The sequence below is a fragment of the Mus caroli genome, chromosome 7 (genome assembly GCF_900094665.2).
Source record: "Mus caroli chromosome 7, CAROLI_EIJ_v1.1, whole genome shotgun sequence".
Taxonomy (NCBI): Eukaryota; Metazoa; Chordata; class Mammalia; order Rodentia; family Muridae; genus Mus; species Mus caroli.
In genome coordinates this window covers 24,973,607-24,990,827 of record NC_034576.1, presented here as the reverse complement: position 1 = coordinate 24,990,827, position 17,221 = coordinate 24,973,607, and the positions used below count along the sequence as shown (strand labels likewise).

Here is a 17,221-nt window from a genome sequence, read left to right as displayed (position 1 = left end):
CACACACACACACACACACACACACACACACACACACACACACACTCAGAGACCCACACATCCTTGCAAAGTTGTATAGTCACACTAGGACCACAATCAAGAGTAGTGTAACTGGTAACTGTCCTCTGATCCTCCTATCTTTCCTCAGGCCGTGCTGTCAGATGATGGGGTGGGTATCTGGCTGGGAAAGTCAGATCCTCCAGAAGAGCCCCTCACCTTGCAAGTATCAGTGCCCCCCCACCAGCTTCGGCTGGAAAAGCTCCTTCCTCACACCCCATATCACATCCGGGTATCCTGCACCAGCAGCCAGGGCCCCTCACCTTGGACCCACTGGCTTCCTGTGGAGACCACAGAGGGAGGTAAGAAAGTCTTGGGAGGAAGATACCATTGGGCTTTGCTTTCATTGGTCCCATCCTGAATTCTCCTCTCACCCCTTTACCCCACAATGGCCTTAGTCTCTTTGTCCAGTCCCTAACCCCTGAGCTCTGCCCTTTGGCTTCTCTCCAGATCTCTCCCTGTGCTTCCGCTCATGGAAGGCCTGCACGAGTTGCCCACGCGTGTGTTCTTTGCAACCTGCCCCACTTCCTGGGAACAGGGGAGGGGGTCAGGAAAAGGTGGGGGTACCAGCTTCCCTCTTCCATGTCCTCCAGTGCCCTTGGGTCCCCCTGAGAACGTTAGCGCCATGCGGAATGGGAGCCAGGTCCTCGTGCGTTGGCAGGAGCCAAGGGTGCCCCTGCAAGGCACCCTGTTAGGGTACCGGCTGGCATATCGAGGCCAGGACACCCCCGAGGTGGGTGCTGCTGGCTGGGTTAGGGTGGAATGGTTGTGGGAAGCGGGAGATGGGAAAGAGATGACAAAGTAGACGCAGACAATTATGAAAACCGGGCACTACTATACTGTTGTACCATGTCCGCTGAGGCGCATTCCAGAAATCCTAAATGGGTTCGCGAAGAAGGGGCTGAGGAATGTCTGTCTGTGAGCATTGTAACAGCACCTCAGTGGGCTTGGGTATTGTAACTTTTACAGCATCTTAGGGATGAGGCACTTCCTAATTTATACAGATGTTTTATCTGGGCTAGCTGCACCCCAAGGTGGAGAGAGGGGTGGGAAGTTAGAAGGGGTTAGATGAGGACAAAAAGATGAGAATTCAGTTCTTCAACAAATGCTGAGCTGTGCCTGGTGCCAAGCACTGTTCTGAGAAGCTAAGGATATGGCCAGAGATGAGGCGGAGTCCCTGCCCTGTGCAGCTGACGTTCCAGAGTGCATGGAGCTAGAGATGTGGAGACAAATGTAGAGACGAGGGGAAAGGATGAACAAGAGTTGAGTCTTAGGAGTTCAAGATGTAGGTGTCCCTCCTGATGTCGCCTCTGGACTTCCTAGGTACTTATGGATATAGGGCTAACTCGAGAGGTGACCTTGGAACTGCGGGGGGACAGGCCTGTGGCTAACCTGACTGTGTCTGTGACAGCCTATACCTCGGCTGGGGATGGGCCCTGGAGCCTTCCTGTGCCCCTAGAACCCTGGCGCCCAGGTAACTCTAAAGCCATACCCAGCCCCCTTCAAGCTTCCCTTAGGATGGTCTCTTCCTGGCACCTTTGACTTGTTCCCCATGCCTCTGAGTGCTCCCCCAGCTTAGATTCTGTTGCTACCCTGAGCCTGACACAGAGCCTCCCTCAGCCCGCTCACTTGGCGTCATGTCAGTCTCACCCTCTCTGAGCATGTCTCTCCTCTGTCCTTTCTCCTCACAGGGCAAGGACAGCCACTCCACCATCTGGGTAAGGGCTTTTGCGCCCCCTTTTTCTGCCTTCCCTCAACATGCAGTGAGGGCCTCATCACCACACATGTACCTTTTACACACCGCTGTCATGCATCCCAAACACATCTCTCTGACCCTTCACTTCGTCAGTTAGTGAGGTCCTTGAGGGAGGTGCCTAGAATGGCCCAGTGAGTGTGGTATGGGAGAGTGGATAGATATACAGACACATGGGTATGTAAGGAGTGAATTAACATACACTGTGTGGGTGGGTGAACGAATGAATGGAAAGATTAAAGGAGGGATGCATGAGTGGATAAGTATATGGAGACTGGGTTGACAGACACTTGGATGGATAGACGCATGTGTGGGAAAAGAATACTGAAGGATAGATAGCCAGGCATAGTGGTATGTGCATTGGATCCCAGCACTTAGGAGATAGGGGCAGGTGAATCTCTCTAAGTTTGAGGCCAGCTTGGGCTATGTAGTGAGTTCCAGGACAGCCACATAGTAAGACCCTGTCTCAAAAAAAATTTTTTTGAAGGATAGGTAGATGTATAAATGGATGGATGCATGGGCAGGCATATGGAGAGTGAATGGTTATACATACAGATGAATTCATATAGAGATAGGCCAATGGATAGATGGAATGTATAAGGGATGAATAGGCAGATCAATGAGAGGAAGGGAGAGGGAGGAGGAGGGAAGGATGGAAGAAAGGAAGAAAAGGGAAGAGAAGGAAGGAGAGAGATTCTCTTTTTCAAATATTTCTTCAGCAATTCTCAAACCTTCTTCCACTTCCATGGCACCCTCCTAACGCTGCAGAGCCACCACTTAGAACCCAGCTCACTGCTTTCAGTGCTCTTCACATGCCTCCTCCTTCTACGTCCTCAGCCCTCCTCTCATGCCCCGAGACAGCCCTTCCTTCCTCACACATGCCCAGCACATGCTCCACTCTCATGCATACACAGACACACAGATGCCTAGACAGACACACACAGACACTGACAGACAGACACACACAGATACACATACACAGAGAGACACAGACACATGCCTATACAGACACATACATAGATCACACACACACACATGCCTAGATAGACACATACACACAGACACACGCAGACACGTACACATGCCTAGACACATACACAGAGACACACAGACACATGCCTAGACAGACACACACAGACACTGACAGACAGACACACACAGATACACATACACAGAGAGACACAGACACATGCCTATACAGACACATACATAGATCACACACACACACATGCCTAGATAGACACATACACACAGACACACGCAGACACGTACACATGCCTAGACACATACACAGAGACACACAGACACATGCCTAGACAGACACACACAGAGACACACACAAACACATACAGACACACACAGACACATGCACACACCTACCTCTTTGTACTCTTAGCACACTCACATGACCAACCATAGTCCGGTCCCTCCTTTCTCTACACCTGTCCTCTTTCCTATACTTTCCCGTGCCCTTCCTGTGCGCCTCACTTGCCAGCTCACGCTTAGTTCACGTATGTTGCATGTTCACTGCACACTTGTCTCATGCTCAACCACATCCTGAAAGATCACTGCTGACAGCCTGCATGGTTGATGCACACTTGCAACCCCAGCACATGGGAAGGCTATGGAGGCAGAAGAATTAGTTCAAGCCACCCTGAGCTGCAAAAAACCTTGACTCTAAAAAGAAAGAGGAGCGGGGAGGGAGGCTGGAGATGTAGCTCAGCTGGTAGAGAGTGCTTGCCTGGCATGCAGGAGGCCCTGGTCCAGCACTCCATAAGCCAGTCACAATGATGCATCCCTGTAATCCGAGCACTCAGGAGGTGGAAACAGGAGGATCAGAAGTTCAAGACATCTTTGGCTGCATACTAAGTCTGAGACTAGCCTGGGGTTTATTTGACCCTCCCTAAAACAAAACAAAACAAAACAAAACAAAACAAAACAAAACAAAACAAAACAAAACAAAACTGGACATTTCGCCTTTGTGTTGTGCCCAAGCTCCTCCAATGGCCACCCCATTCTTTGTCCTCATGCTTGCGCGTGCGTGCACACAAACACTTCCCTTATGCACGTGTGTTTGTCCTCGCCTCCTGAGCACTCCTAAAAGATATTCCTTAGTTTGTTGTTCCTCAGCCTTGTGCTCCATGCATGTGCTCCATGCACATGCACTATGTGAATTCTCTCCCTCCCTCACTGGTCTTCCCACACCCAGGTCACTTCTCTGCACAGTTATCCTGCCACTGTCTCCCCTGCACCATTACTAGCTCTCTCCCACACTCATCCCCTCCCTGTATGTTCCCTATATACACACACCTCACCTTCCCTTTCCACCCAGGTCACACTTCTGTCTCCCTTCCATGTCACTCCCACTTGGGCCCCAGGGAACTGGATCCAGGGGGCTTAGCTGTGTGATCTGTCCCCCATACCCTCTGACAGTGAGTGAACCCCCACCTCGCGCCTTCTCGTGGCCTTGGTGGTATGTACTGCTGGGAGCACTTGTGGCTGCCGCCTGCGTCCTCATCTTGGCCCTGTTCCTTGTCCATCGGAGGAAGAAGGAGACTCGATATGGGTGAGTTAGAACTCATCAGGGAAGCTGAAGTCATGGAAGACCAATGAGGAGGTTGTGCCTGTGTGAGTGTGTATGTGAGAGACAGACAGAGAAAGAGAGAGACAGAGAGAGACAGAGAGAGAGACAGAGAGAAAGAGAGAGACAGAGAGAGACAGAGAGAGAGAGAGAGAGAGACAGAGAGAGAGGTCTGAATGGGGATGAGGAGACCTGAAGAGATGATGGAAGGCAGCGAGTGCTAATTCCAGATGTGCTCAGCACCAGATGTGCTCAGCATGCACTGAAGGGGAGAGCCAGCTGCACAGCTTGGGAATGCACTGGTGCTTGCTTCAATGCCCACTAGAAGGACAGGGTTCCACGTGGTTCTGTTCATCCCTCACCTTCTCCCTTCAACCCCTAGGGAGGTGTTTGCGCCAACCGTGGAAAGAGGTGAACTGGTAGTCAGGTACCGCGCCCGGAAGTCCTACAGTCGCCGGACCACTGAAGCCACCTGTAAGTGAATTCCAAATGGAGAAGTGGGCCCCTGTAGCCGATTCTGAGCTTCTGCAGATGCACGAGCCAACAGTTCCTGAAGGTCTGCAGAACACAAGGATGTTAGAGCCTCAGGCTCTAGGCACTGTGAGGCTTGGACCACACACAGCTTTAGAACAGTAGACGATAGGGTGCTGTGCATTCTCAGCACTGAGGACAAAAAAACAGCTTCAAGAAGAAAGGGTTAATTTTGGCTCCGTGTTTGAGGGCAGGACTAGTCCAGCCTGATGAAGAAAGGCTCTGTTAGGTGGCTGGTCAATTCCTGTGTGCAGTCAGGAAGCCCAGGGAGACAAATGCCTGGCTCAGCTTGCTTTCTCCTTTCTGTTCAGTCCAGAACCCGAGGCCACGAAATGCTGCAGACCACAGTTAAGGTGGGCCTTCCCACCTTAGTGTCTAATTCAGAAACTCCCTCCAAGACATGCGCAGAGGCCTGTTGCCTATGCAATTCTAGATATTGTCAGGTTGACATTAAACCACAACCAATAAGGATTTGGGGTTTTGTTTGTTTGTTTGTTTTGAGATCAAGCCCAGGCTGGACTGCCTTCTCTTGCCTCCATCTTCCACTAGCAGGAACTATAGACGAAGCTAGCTACAAACTTGCAACCTTTCTGCCTCCACTTCCTGGGTGCTGGCCAGGACAATTTGAATCCCAGACACACTAAATCTTCAGAACACCAAATCTAAGAGCCAGAACATCTTGGGATAATGTTTAATGATGATGCCGATGAAGAAGATGATGATGGATATTGTTAGGCAATTATGATGACAATGACAATGGTGTGACAGTCCCTACACACACACACACACACACCACGAGCACTGTTCTAAGCATTCTATACACATCTACTCATTCAATCCTCACAACCCAAAGGCATGAGCTGTGTTATCACCCTGCCTTCAGAGATGAGGGAGCTGTAGCAGAGAGTAACTAAGTAACCTGCTTAATGCCACACAGGCTGTGAGGTTATGGATACGGGAGATTTAAACCCAGCCAGCTTTCCTATGAATTCATGTTTGTCTGCTTTCATTTTCTTTTTTGCGATAGAGTTTCAGGCTACCCTTAAACTTTCTATGTAACCAGGGTTCTCTTGAAGTTGTGATCCTACCTCCAGCAACTTGCTCTGAAGCTCTCTCTCCCCTCCTGTCTGTCTGAAACTGTCTCTCCCTCACTCCATCTTTCCCTCCCTCCCTCTCCCTTCTTGGGGCTACAACACAGGGCCTTACATATGCAAGACAAGCAGGCTACCATTGAGTCATACACTCAGCCCTTGGTTCCTTAAGACGTTGCCTCACTAGGGAGCTCAGACTTCCCTTGAACTCTCTATCCTCTTGCTTCAGAGTCCCATGTCCTGGGATTACTTGAATGTGCCACCATATACAACCTGAAGTCAATACTCCTAATGGCCACACTCAGAAGTGGCCTCTTGAAATTATAGAACATTAGAAACAACTGAAATCTAGATTCAATCTTGGTCTGGAAAACAGTATGCTCAGGGCTCTAGGCTCTCAGTTTTGAAAGTCATAGGGTCTTAGAACTGTAGATCCATAAGACGATAGAGTCACAGAAGGCCCCAGCTGAGGTCATCCTCCAAGGCCACCACCATGAAAGCCCCTCAGTTTTCCAGCTGGAATCCAGAGAGCAAAAGGACAGATCTAAGTCTAGATCTAGCACACAGCCCAAACTGCCAGTGTCCCACGGGATGCTGGGAAGGGCTGGGAAAGACATTTACTTAAGAAGAGAAGGAAACAGTAGTTGGATGACCACAGTGATTTGTTGAAGTGATACAAAGCCACAATTCTCGCAGCATGAGCCTGGTCCCAAGAGGTTCTGGAGAGCTGGGCTGGACATCCATGAGGTCAAAATGATTTTCACAGTGGTACCAAGATGCTGCTTGCTCTTTTGCACCCCCATTCTTTATAAACTTTCAAGGGACTGTCCCTCAGGCTCCCTGATCTGTGAAGACATTAACACTCTGTGGTTGAGAGAACATATGCCTGTATGTCACTGGATTTTTAAAAACCATTGTCAGGAGCTAGAGAGATAGATGGCTCAGTGGTTAAAAGCATTTGCTGTTTTCTCAGAGGACCTGTGTTCAATTCCCATCACCCACATGGTGACTCACAGCCTTCAATAACGCCTGTGCCGTGGTATCTGATGTCATCTTCTGGCCTCCATGGGTACTGCATATACATGGTGCACAGCTATACATGCAGGCAAAAACCCATACATACATATATACATATAAACACAGATTTAAAAATAAAACAAACTGCTATCTTAAACTGGGCGGGGGTGGCAGATCATGGCAGGCTAAAGCAGGAAGACTGAAAGTTTGAGACTGGCCTGGGCTAGATTGAGTTCAGGCCAGCCTGTGTAACTTAGTGAGACTGTTTCAAAAGAAGAGTAAAAGAGGTCTGGGGATATAGCCCAATGCTCAGTGATAGAACACTTGTCTGGAATCCTCCAGTGAGGGGCTGGGTGTGGCTCAGTGGTAGAGCCCCTGCCTAGAGTCCCCCAGTGAAGGGCTGGGGTCGTGGCTCAGTGGTAGAGCCCTGTCTAGAATCCCTCAATGAGGGGCTGGGAATATGGCTAGGTTAGGCTGCATATTAAGACTGTTTTTAAAAAAAACTAAATTGAATACAGTGACTTCTGCAGTACCTAATAATTTTCTTATAGGAAGATTATGGATTTGTTTTGGTGGTGGTAGTAGCTTTTGGTGAGACAGGATCTCAGTATGTAGCCCTCACACCCACCTCAAATACATTAAGTAGACCAGCCTTGTCTTAAATTCACAGAGATATATATGCCTGCCTCTGCTTACCGAATGCTAAAGATACATATTTTGAGACTAGCCCCCTTATGTAGCCCACACTGGCCTCAAGCTCCCAGCAATCTGCCTGCTTTTCCTCCCTAGGGGATGATTAGAGGAATGTGATACTATGCCCACCTTTCTTATTTTGTAATCACATAATTATAATATTTATGGGGTACAGATTCTGAAATACAGGGGGATAATTAGATACTTGTATATAATGTGCAAGTATCAAGTCTGGGTGATTAGCTAATTAGACTTTCTATCTCTTGAAAGACCATTTCTTTGTGCTGGTAAACTTCAGACTCTGAAGAACTATGTTTAGTAGAGGGCACTGACCAGTTAGAGTACCCACTACAGTGAGACTGGGGCCAGATTTTAACCTAGTAGTTGCTTCTATGGAGCCGATTGGGAGGCTACAGGGACTGGGATGGGTTGAGTGCTCTGGACACAGTTCAGTGACTCATCAGTGGGTCTGTCCTTCTTGGTTCACATTACCTGATCATCAACCCTGCCACACGGCTCCATCTGCCTCATCTCAGTGAACAGTCTCGGTATCAGTGAAGAGCTGAAGGAGAAACTACGAGACGTCATGGTAGATCGGCATAAGGTGGCCCTGGGGAAGACCCTGGGAGAAGGTGAGTCCCTCCAGCACATGTCCACACATGTGCACAGGCACACACACAGGCACATGTACACATACAGGCGCATAACCCACCAAAATGCCAAGATTCCTCTCTCCCCAGTTCTCAGCCAACTGCAGGCAACACTGCCCCTTCTGAGATGTCTTTCTTCTTCCTGCCCCAGGAGAATTTGGCGCTGTGATGGAGGGCCAGCTCAATCAGGATGACTCCATCCTCAAGGTCGCTGTGAAGACCATGAAAAGTGAGTATGTGGTCGTGTGCAAGCACACGTACAGCAGCCCCGGTCCCTAACCCAAGCCTCTTCCCTATGCTCTGGAAAGTACCAGTGTTCCCAGCAAGAAAATGGAGCCTGTGCCAGATACTCAAATAGAAGGAGTTGAATTTAGGGACATTGCCATCACATTGAATGAAGGTTGGGGTAGCATAATAATAACTGAAACATCAAGACAAACAGATTAGCAACAACAGGAAGTCACTTCCACCTCTAGGCTGAAGGGCAAAGGGAGGAAGTTGTAGGCAGAGCCCATAGCCAGCAAGGAGCTGAGAACACAGAATCAAGGGCTTTCCAAGGGAGAGTTAGAAACCTGGCAAACAGCTGGGCGGTGGTGGTACACACCTTTAATCCCAGCACTTGGGAGGCAGAGGCAGGCGGATTTCTGAGTTCTAGGCCAACCTGGTCTACAAAGTGAGTTCCAGGACAGCCAGGGATATACAGAAAAACCCTGTCTCAAAACAAAACAAAACAAAACAAAACAAAACAAAAAAACAAAAAAGAAAAAGAAAAAAAGAAACCTGGTGAACATGTAACAGTTCCAAGGCAATGGAAGTGGAAAGAGGGTGAGATATCCTGGCTTCTCTTTCACCAATGTCTGCCACTGATAGCCGCTAGCAGGAAAGGGAACTTGGAAATGACTTTTCGAAGGAGGGCAGGACAGAATGAGGCACAGCCAGCCACTCGCATTATCAGCTCTGACTTTACCTCTTCAAGCCTTCCTTTCTTCCTTGGGAAAAAACATTCATGATGTCGCTATTTCTTAGGACTATTATAAAACAAAGCACTAAGTGCCAGTGGTGGCATGTAATGCATACTGATAATGTATTGCAACTATCTCATCAGAGAGGGTAAAGGCCAGTCAGTAGTTAAACAGCATATGGAATCAAGGAGAAGTCCTTTCCTACAGGAAGGAAAGCCTATCGGGGTTAGGCTAGGGCTGGAGGGCAGAGAGCAATGATGTGTGAATTTTGAGTTTTGGGGCTTGAGCTACGGAGCCGTCAATGCATTTGCATGTTCATTACTAAGCATCTTCTGTGTACTAGATTAAGCTGCTGTGTGTTTGTGTGTGTGTGTGTGTGTGTGTGTGTGTGTGTGTGTGTGTGTGCGCGTGCGCGCGCGCGCGCGCGCGCGCGCACATGTGTATGTGTGTGTGGGCATGCGCACATGTGTGTTTGTGCCTGTGAGTGGGGGTGGGGTGTCGAAAGTTGGTTCTGGAGACTCCAGAGCCTTGCACGTGTCAGACAAATACCCTCCCTCTGAGCTACTTTACTGCTTTTTTTTTTTCATTTTAAGACATCTCATAATGTGTGTAAAACTGGCTTCCAACTCATAAACTTCCTTGTTTCAAAACAAAACAAAACAAAACCAAGTGGCTCAGTGGTGGAGCCCCTGCCTAGAATCCCCCAGGGAGGGGCTGGGGGCCTGGCTTGGTAGTAGAATGCTTGGTTAGAATTTGCCATGGAGGAACTGAGAACACAGCTCACCAATAGAGCTCTTGTCTAAACTCTCCCAGTGAGGGGACTGCATTGCATTTGTAAGACCAGTGTAGGGCTTCTCTAGAAAGCCTTCCCAAGCATCTCCTTGCTGGCCTTCATAAACAAGCAGACAAGCTAGTACCATGTGTACTATACTTATTGAGGATAAAATAACTATGTAAGTAAAACAGTGCGTATGACATCTTAAGATCCAGTAATAACATTTGATGAATTTGGATGATGATGGTGGTGGTGGTGGTGGTGGTGGTGATGGTGGTGGTGGTGGTGGTGAAGAATGGCAGGAGACTGGAGGAGGGAAGAAGAAATCCTCTCCCTCCTCCTTCCTCCCTCCCTTTTCCACCCTTGTTATTCACCTCCCTTTCTCCCCTAAGTTGCCATCTGCACAAGATCAGAGCTGGAGGATTTCCTGAGTGAAGCTGTCTGCATGAAGGAATTTGACCACCCCAACGTCATGAGGCTCATTGGTGAGGGAGGGGCATGTTCTCCCAGGCCCAGCCCAGAGCCCAGAAAGATCAGACTTCCTGGCTCCCTACCCGCTTCTCCTTCAGGATCAGCAAGCTCCTCTTCTTTTGCTCCCTCAACTTGGAATGCGACCCCTGACCTGTTCCCAGAAATAGCTGAGGGTCCCCAGGAGGGCTCCGGAAACATCCCTGGGAAATGGCCTCTCTGAAGTTTCATCCTTACCATCTACCTCCCAAATAATATGGAGATTAGATTTGAGGGGGTGGGAAAGGGGGAGGCTGAGTCTGTCTGGGAGAGAGTTGGGTTCCCCTCTTCTGCCTTGCCAGAATAACTGATCTTCCTGGGGTGGGGGGCTCAGGCGTCTGTTTCCAGGGCTCTGACCGAGAGGGTTTCCCAGAACCTGTGGTCATCTTGCCTTTCATGAAACATGGAGACCTACACAGTTTCCTCCTGTACTCCCGGCTCGGGGACCAGCCAGTGGTGAGAGGCATCTACTCTTCCGGTCCATGAGTATTCAGTGAACACTTAGCAGCTGCGCAGGCGCCGAGAAGGAAGGCCACGGCTGACCTCTAGCTGGCCCTCGAGGGGCCTGTATTGCAGGGGTGGACAAGGCAATAAATAAGTTAACAGGAATAAGCAAGAGCAGTGAGTGCTATGAAGGAAGTGCAGAAGGAGAGAACAATAAAGTGGCCTTGGAATTAATTGGGGTGGAGGGAAGGCCTGACTGAAAGGGTGACCTTGAAGGAGACTAAGGAGATACTTTGAGATGCAAGCAGGAAACAAATTCCTAACCAAGGCTTAGCATGGACCAGGGTCTGAAACCCAGGAAGGGGGTCCCTGGCTCAGATGGGTATCTAAGGCTAGAGAAATAGCCCAAATCAGAGAGGAGTAGGTTTTCTAGGACCCTGTAGCTATAGAAAAGGGTTGATGTTCTCAAAGCCATGAAAACCAGAGTAGATCCAGACACACACAGGGAGGGAAGGAGGCCCTTGTTTGACTCTGACCACTTCTCCTGGCCTTGGCCCTCCAGTTCCTGCCCACTCAGATGCTAGTGAAGTTCATGGCCGACATTGCCAGTGGTATGGAGTACCTGAGTACCAAGAGATTCATACACCGGGACCTGGCTGCCAGAAACTGCATGTGAGTGGCAAGCCCTCTGGAAGCCCCTCCTTCTGCAAGAAGCTTCTTCCCCACCCCCCACCCCACCCCCAGGATGAAAGGGAAAGGAGCCTTTGGGAGGGTTGGACCTCCAGACAAGGTTAGAAAGGTGTGGCAGTCGCCATTTTGTGACTGTGACAAAATACCCGAGGGAAACAAGTGGAGAGGAAAGATTGATTTGAGCTCAGGGTTTTAGAGATTCCAGACCACGGGTCACGTGGCACCATCGCGGTGAACTCCTGGGAAGGTGTGGCGTCATGACTGAGATAGAGCGGAGTGGTGTATCACTGCTTACCTCGGGGGGAGCAGGAAAGCAGAGAGAGACATTTACCCATCAGAGGAACCTTCCCAGTGCCCACTTCCTGCAGCGAGACCCCCATCTCCTTGTACTGACCGCTCTGCTGTGAGCTCATCAAGGGAGAGCATCACCCGCTGGGGATTAAGCCTTCAGGGGACTGTTCCCCTCTGTGAGGTGACACTTTATATCCAAAGCACCAGAGAAGGCCAGCAAGGAGATGCTTGGGAAGGCTTTCTAGAGAAGCCCTACACTGGGGTCTTTATTGTTGTTTATTTGGGTGTAGCCTGGGCTGTCCTGAATCTTGCGAATGTAGACCAAGCTGGCCTTGAACTCACAGAGATACTCCTGTCTCTGCCTCCCGAGTGCTAGGGTAAAGATGTGTGCAGCCACACCTGACCTTTCTTGGACTTTTTAAAAGATATAGGTACTGTCTATATGGATGCACTTGTGTAGTTATTGTCTCTGCCCTTCCTGGTCTACACACACACATTGTGTAAGGTTTTGTTTGGTTTCTTTGTTGGTTTTTTTTATTTTCCTCCTTTGTTTGTTTTGTCTGGTTTGGCTTGATTTTTTTTAAAAGATTTATTTTTTATTTTATATGCATGGATGTTTTGACTACATGTCTGCATTATGTGTGAGCAGTGCCAAGGAGGCCAAAAGAGGGCACCAGAGTTAAAGACAGTTGTGAGCTGCTGTGTGGGTGCTGGGAATCAAGCCCGGGTTCTCTGCAAGAACAAGTGCAATTAGCTACCGAGCCATCTCTGCAGCCTCCAAAGTTTGATTTTTTTTTTTTTTTTGAGACAGGATCTCACCTAGCCAGGATGGCATTGAACTTACTATATAGTGAAAGATGACCTTCAACTCAACTCTTCTTTCTCTGCCTCTCAGGGGCTGGTATTATAGGTACACACCATCATTCCTGGCTGTTTGTTTGTTTGTTTGTTTGTTTCCAAGTTCATGTCCCAGAACCCACAGCATCCGTTCACATCGGTTCACATCGGTTCACATCGGCCTCCTGTTACTCCAGCCCCAAGGAGATTCTACACTTCGGACCTCCATGGGTACCCACACTCGAATGCACATACCCACAGGCAGGCACACACCTAAACATAATTAAAACAATAAACATTTTTTTTAAATCCAAGAAAACAGAACAGGAACTCTGGAGTTTCGGAAAGATCTCAAGACTGATTAAAAAGCCAAAGCTGAGAAAGCTTTTGGAAGCCCTTTTGTCCAGACTCATTGTAGCAGGAACCAGAAGTAAAGCGTTTCCCTCTGGGACCGGAGTAAGGGTTTAGGAGTCAGAGCTCCACCCTCAGCAGGACTATGGGGTCAGGCAGGAGGTGGAGGCGCATCTGAGACCCAGCAGGCTTCCTGGTAGAGCTGAGCCATGTCCTGACCTTACTGTTTTTCCCAATCTGGGCAGGCTGAATGAGAACATGTCCGTGTGTGTGGCAGACTTCGGGCTCTCCAAGAAGATCTACAACGGGGATTACTACCGCCAAGGGCGCATTGCCAAGATGCCAGTCAAGTGGATTGCTATTGAGAGTCTGGCAGATCGGGTCTACACCAGCAAGAGCGATGTGGTATGTGTGCCCTGGCCAGGAGCAAGTAATCATGCCAGCATGGGTGACAAGGCCTGAGAAGCTGAAGGGCTCACAGGGACCTGTGGGCATCCTTGCAAAGTTGTCTGTGAGGCCAGGACATGTTTGGAGAACGTATGAATAATATGTGTACAGGGCTAGGACACATGCGTGGTAACAGTATGGGTACTCAGGAAGCAGTGGTGACCAAGTATGCCATAGGATGTGTACAACAATGTGGGCATGAAGGGTGACATGTGACATCATGCAAATGTGTACACAGGTGTGCATATCTCTGCATCCTACAAAGTCAGGTACCGGGTGTGTGTGTGTGTGTGTGTGTATACCTGTCAAAATCTTCCTGTGCATACTGTGATACACCCATAGATGCCGCTGTCAACAAATGTCCACGTAAGTGTTGAGTGCTTGTCTTAACTCATGTTGGAGGTGTCTTTGTGTAGGAGAGATCCTCTCACCCCGCTTCCTCTACTCCAACAGTGGTCCTTCGGTGTGACAATGTGGGAGATCGCCACCCGAGGCCAAACTCCCTATCCAGGGGTGGAGAACAGTGAGATTTACGACTACCTGCGTCAAGGAAATCGTCTGAAACAGCCTGTGGACTGTCTGGACGGCCTGTGAGGACCTTTAAAACTCCCCTTAACCCCACCTCAGAATTTAATCCAACCTTCAATTACACACACAGAGCCCCCAACAACATCTCAAGTTCTGACTAAATGTGCATGGAACCCCTCAGAATATTAAGAAACCCATTTGCCCCTCACCAGTGCTCTGAGAATGCCAGTAGGGTGGGAGATTGCTAAAGGAACCTTTTTCCTCTCTGTTGGCTGTGTGGAAGGCAAGCTGGGTCAACCCCTTCCCACCTCAGCCAGGTGGTCTTAAGCAATGATCAACTGCATACAACCTTCCTGGGTAGCCCTGGCCTTGGGACCCCTACCTCCCACAGTCCCTTACCTCCCATGCGCCTCAACACCCAGGGTCCTGTGCAGAAACCCCCACTCTGCTTCATTGACCTTCTCCAGACTCTTAGATCTCTGAGTTGCTAGCGGGGAAACCTCTGTGGCATCACAGAGTGTAGAGAAAGGCGTGATTTTTAGCCCATACTTTAAGGTTAAGAAGAGGATGTTGCTTGGGTCAGGTGGGGGGATTCAGATTCCCCACGATTCCTTTGGGCACTCCTAGAGGATGAGATTAATAGCTAATCTTTTACTGAACTTACTGGAAGGCAGTGATACAGTGTTCCACTTGTATTGACTCATTTGATCCCAACCACAGCCACCGTTAGTAGACAGGCACCATGGTTATCCCCATTTTTGCCAATGAGAAAATTGAAGTCTTCAGGAAGGGCATATTATTTGCTGCTGTATGAGCTTCTACATTCCAAAACCTAATAATTTAAACCCAACCTTTGTTTCATGGTGTCTGAAGATCAGCCTGAGAGTAGCCTAGTAGGGTGGTTCTGCTGCAGGTCTGTCACAAGGTTATCAAGGCAGCAGCTGGGGATGCATGTGAATGCTGAGGCTGGAAAGCTGACTTCAAAGTGGCAAGCTCATTCTGGGGATGATGGCACCCACCTTTATTCCCAGCATCCGGGAGGCAGAGGCAGAGGCAGAGGCAGAGGCAGAGGCAGAGGCAGAGGCAGAGGCAGGCAGATCTCTTGAGTTTGAGATCAAGCTCATCTACAGAGCAAGTTCCAGGACAGCCAGGGCTATATGAAGACATAAACAAATAAACAAATGAGACCTCTTCATACAGTGACTTGAGCTTCCTTACAAGATGATCCGAGAGAATGTGCAAGAGGTAGCTGCACTGCCTTTTATGACCTAGTCTTACAAGTCACACGTGTGCCATGTTTTCTGCTAAGCCAGAAGCAAATCCCTACACTCATGGTGGGGACTTAGTCTCAGCTTTTGAATGGTGGAGTGTCAGAGAATGTAAGGACATAGGAAAATCATATGACTTCTAGTTCATTCCATAGGTGTGCCTCGCCCCCTCCCCAATGTGCTTGGTAAACAGCAGCAAGGCCAGGCCTTGGTACAAGAGTCTGTTCTGTGTGACCACACTGGGAAGCTCTGCCCTAGCAAACTCGCATTAAAAACCACCCAAGACTCAGAGAGGTTTTCTATGATCCTTCCTAGTTCCTGAGCTGCTTTCTGGCCCACCTCAGAAACTTTGCAGTTCTCAAATCCCTGTAGACATCCCTAAGTTGCTGAGGCTCTCTCTAGTTCCCAGGTTCTCATTCTCACCTGAATGCCCTAAATGCTCCCCTTAACCTCTAGTATGCTCCCCTCTGAGCCCCTGCTCAGTCTGCCCCCTTTGCTTTCCCTCATTAGGTATGCCCTGATGTCTCGGTGCTGGGAACTGAACCCTCGAGACCGGCCAAGTTTTGCAGAGCTCCGGGAAGACTTGGAGAACACACTGAAGGCTCTGCCCCCTGCTCAGGAGCCGGATGAAATCCTCTATGTCAACATGGATGAGGGCGGAAGCCACCTTGAACCCCGTGGGGCTGCTGGAGGAGCTGACCCCCCAACCCAACCTGATCCTAAGGATTCCTGTAGCTGTCTCACTGCAGCTGACGTCCACTCAGCTGGACGCTATGTCCTTTGTCCTTCTACAGCCCCAGGACCCACTCTGTCTGCTGACAGAGGCTGCCCAGCACCTCCAGGGCAGGAGGACGGAGCCTGAGACAATCTTCCGCCTGGGACATCCTCTCAGGACCCAAGCTAGGCACTGCCACTGGGGGAAAGCTCACCCCCACTCCGTCACTCCAGGCCTTCTCCCTAGCTGCAGAATGGCCTTCCCTCCCTTCTCAGATGCAGCCCATGCCTTATGCACCCTATCCATAACAGTCTCAAGGGATCGTCTCACATCTTCCATCCCAGCGTTCTAGATTTTAAGGTTTGAGTTTAGAGTTCAAAGTTCTCAAAAATGATGAGTCTTTGAACCGAGATGCTTGTTTCTAGGTCTGCAGCGCTGTTGCTATAGACAGGCCCACTGCTCGAAGGCTCTGAGATTCTATGGCTCTAGATTTTTCTGGTTCTATAATTCTTGGCAATGCTTCCATGGTTTTAGGTTGCACGACTCTGAGATTCCAGGACCTAAGGCTTAATGGTTCTAGACTTTATTTTTCTGGAGCCAGGGGTCCTGTCAGTGGAAGAGTGTAGATTTTTAAATTCTAAAGATTCTAGGCATGGAGGTTCTAAGGCATACTGTTTTTCCAGTTTAACAGTTTAAGGCTCATGTTGGAATACTCCAGATCATAATGTTTCAAACTTTTATTTTTTTAATTTCTAAGACCCCAGTGATGGTCAAACACAGATTCTGAAGCCTTATGACCATAGATTCTTTTATATAAAAATCCTGTATCTCAAGGAAATATGATTCTAGACTCTGAAATTCAAAAGCTTTAAGAGTCTCCAGCGGAGTTTCTAAGCTATGATGTGATGATAATCTAAAATTTAGTCCAAGGTTCTAGATTCTTTTTTTTTTTTTTTTTTTTTTTTTGGTTTTTCGAGACAGGGTTTCTCTGTGTAGCCCTGGCTGTCCTGGAGCTCACTTTGTAGACCAGGCT

At 49.0% G+C, this 17,221-nt stretch overlaps 1 protein-coding gene across 2 annotated transcripts in view; it reads left to right on the top strand.

Moving 5' to 3' along the window:
• The window catches only part of Axl (AXL receptor tyrosine kinase), a 30,405-nt gene extending 13,250 nt beyond the window's left edge, over window positions 1–17,155 (top strand). The window contains exons 7-20 of one of the 2 annotated variants that reach the window (XM_021168625.2): window positions 149–359; window positions 651–790; window positions 1,381–1,531; window positions 1,749–1,775; window positions 4,244–4,376; window positions 4,774–4,865; window positions 8,260–8,355; window positions 8,525–8,602; window positions 10,503–10,595; window positions 10,952–11,073; window positions 11,624–11,733; window positions 13,476–13,635; window positions 14,131–14,267; window positions 15,984–17,155. In XM_021168625.2, coding sequence (XP_021024284.1) covers window positions 149–359; window positions 651–790; window positions 1,381–1,531; window positions 1,749–1,775; window positions 4,244–4,376; window positions 4,774–4,865; window positions 8,260–8,355; window positions 8,525–8,602; window positions 10,503–10,595; window positions 10,952–11,073; window positions 11,624–11,733; window positions 13,476–13,635; window positions 14,131–14,267; window positions 15,984–16,335 — 1,902 coding nt within the window. In that variant the 3' untranslated portion in view covers window positions 16,336–17,155. The remainder of the gene's footprint in view (window positions 1–148; window positions 360–650; window positions 791–1,380; window positions 1,532–1,748; window positions 1,776–4,243; window positions 4,377–4,773; window positions 4,866–8,259; window positions 8,356–8,524; window positions 8,603–10,502; window positions 10,596–10,951; window positions 11,074–11,623; window positions 11,734–13,475; window positions 13,636–14,130; window positions 14,268–15,983) is intronic. The other variant, XM_029479961.1, reaches the window with a different exon arrangement.
• The last annotated feature ends 66 nt before the right edge of the window (window positions 17,156–17,221 follow it).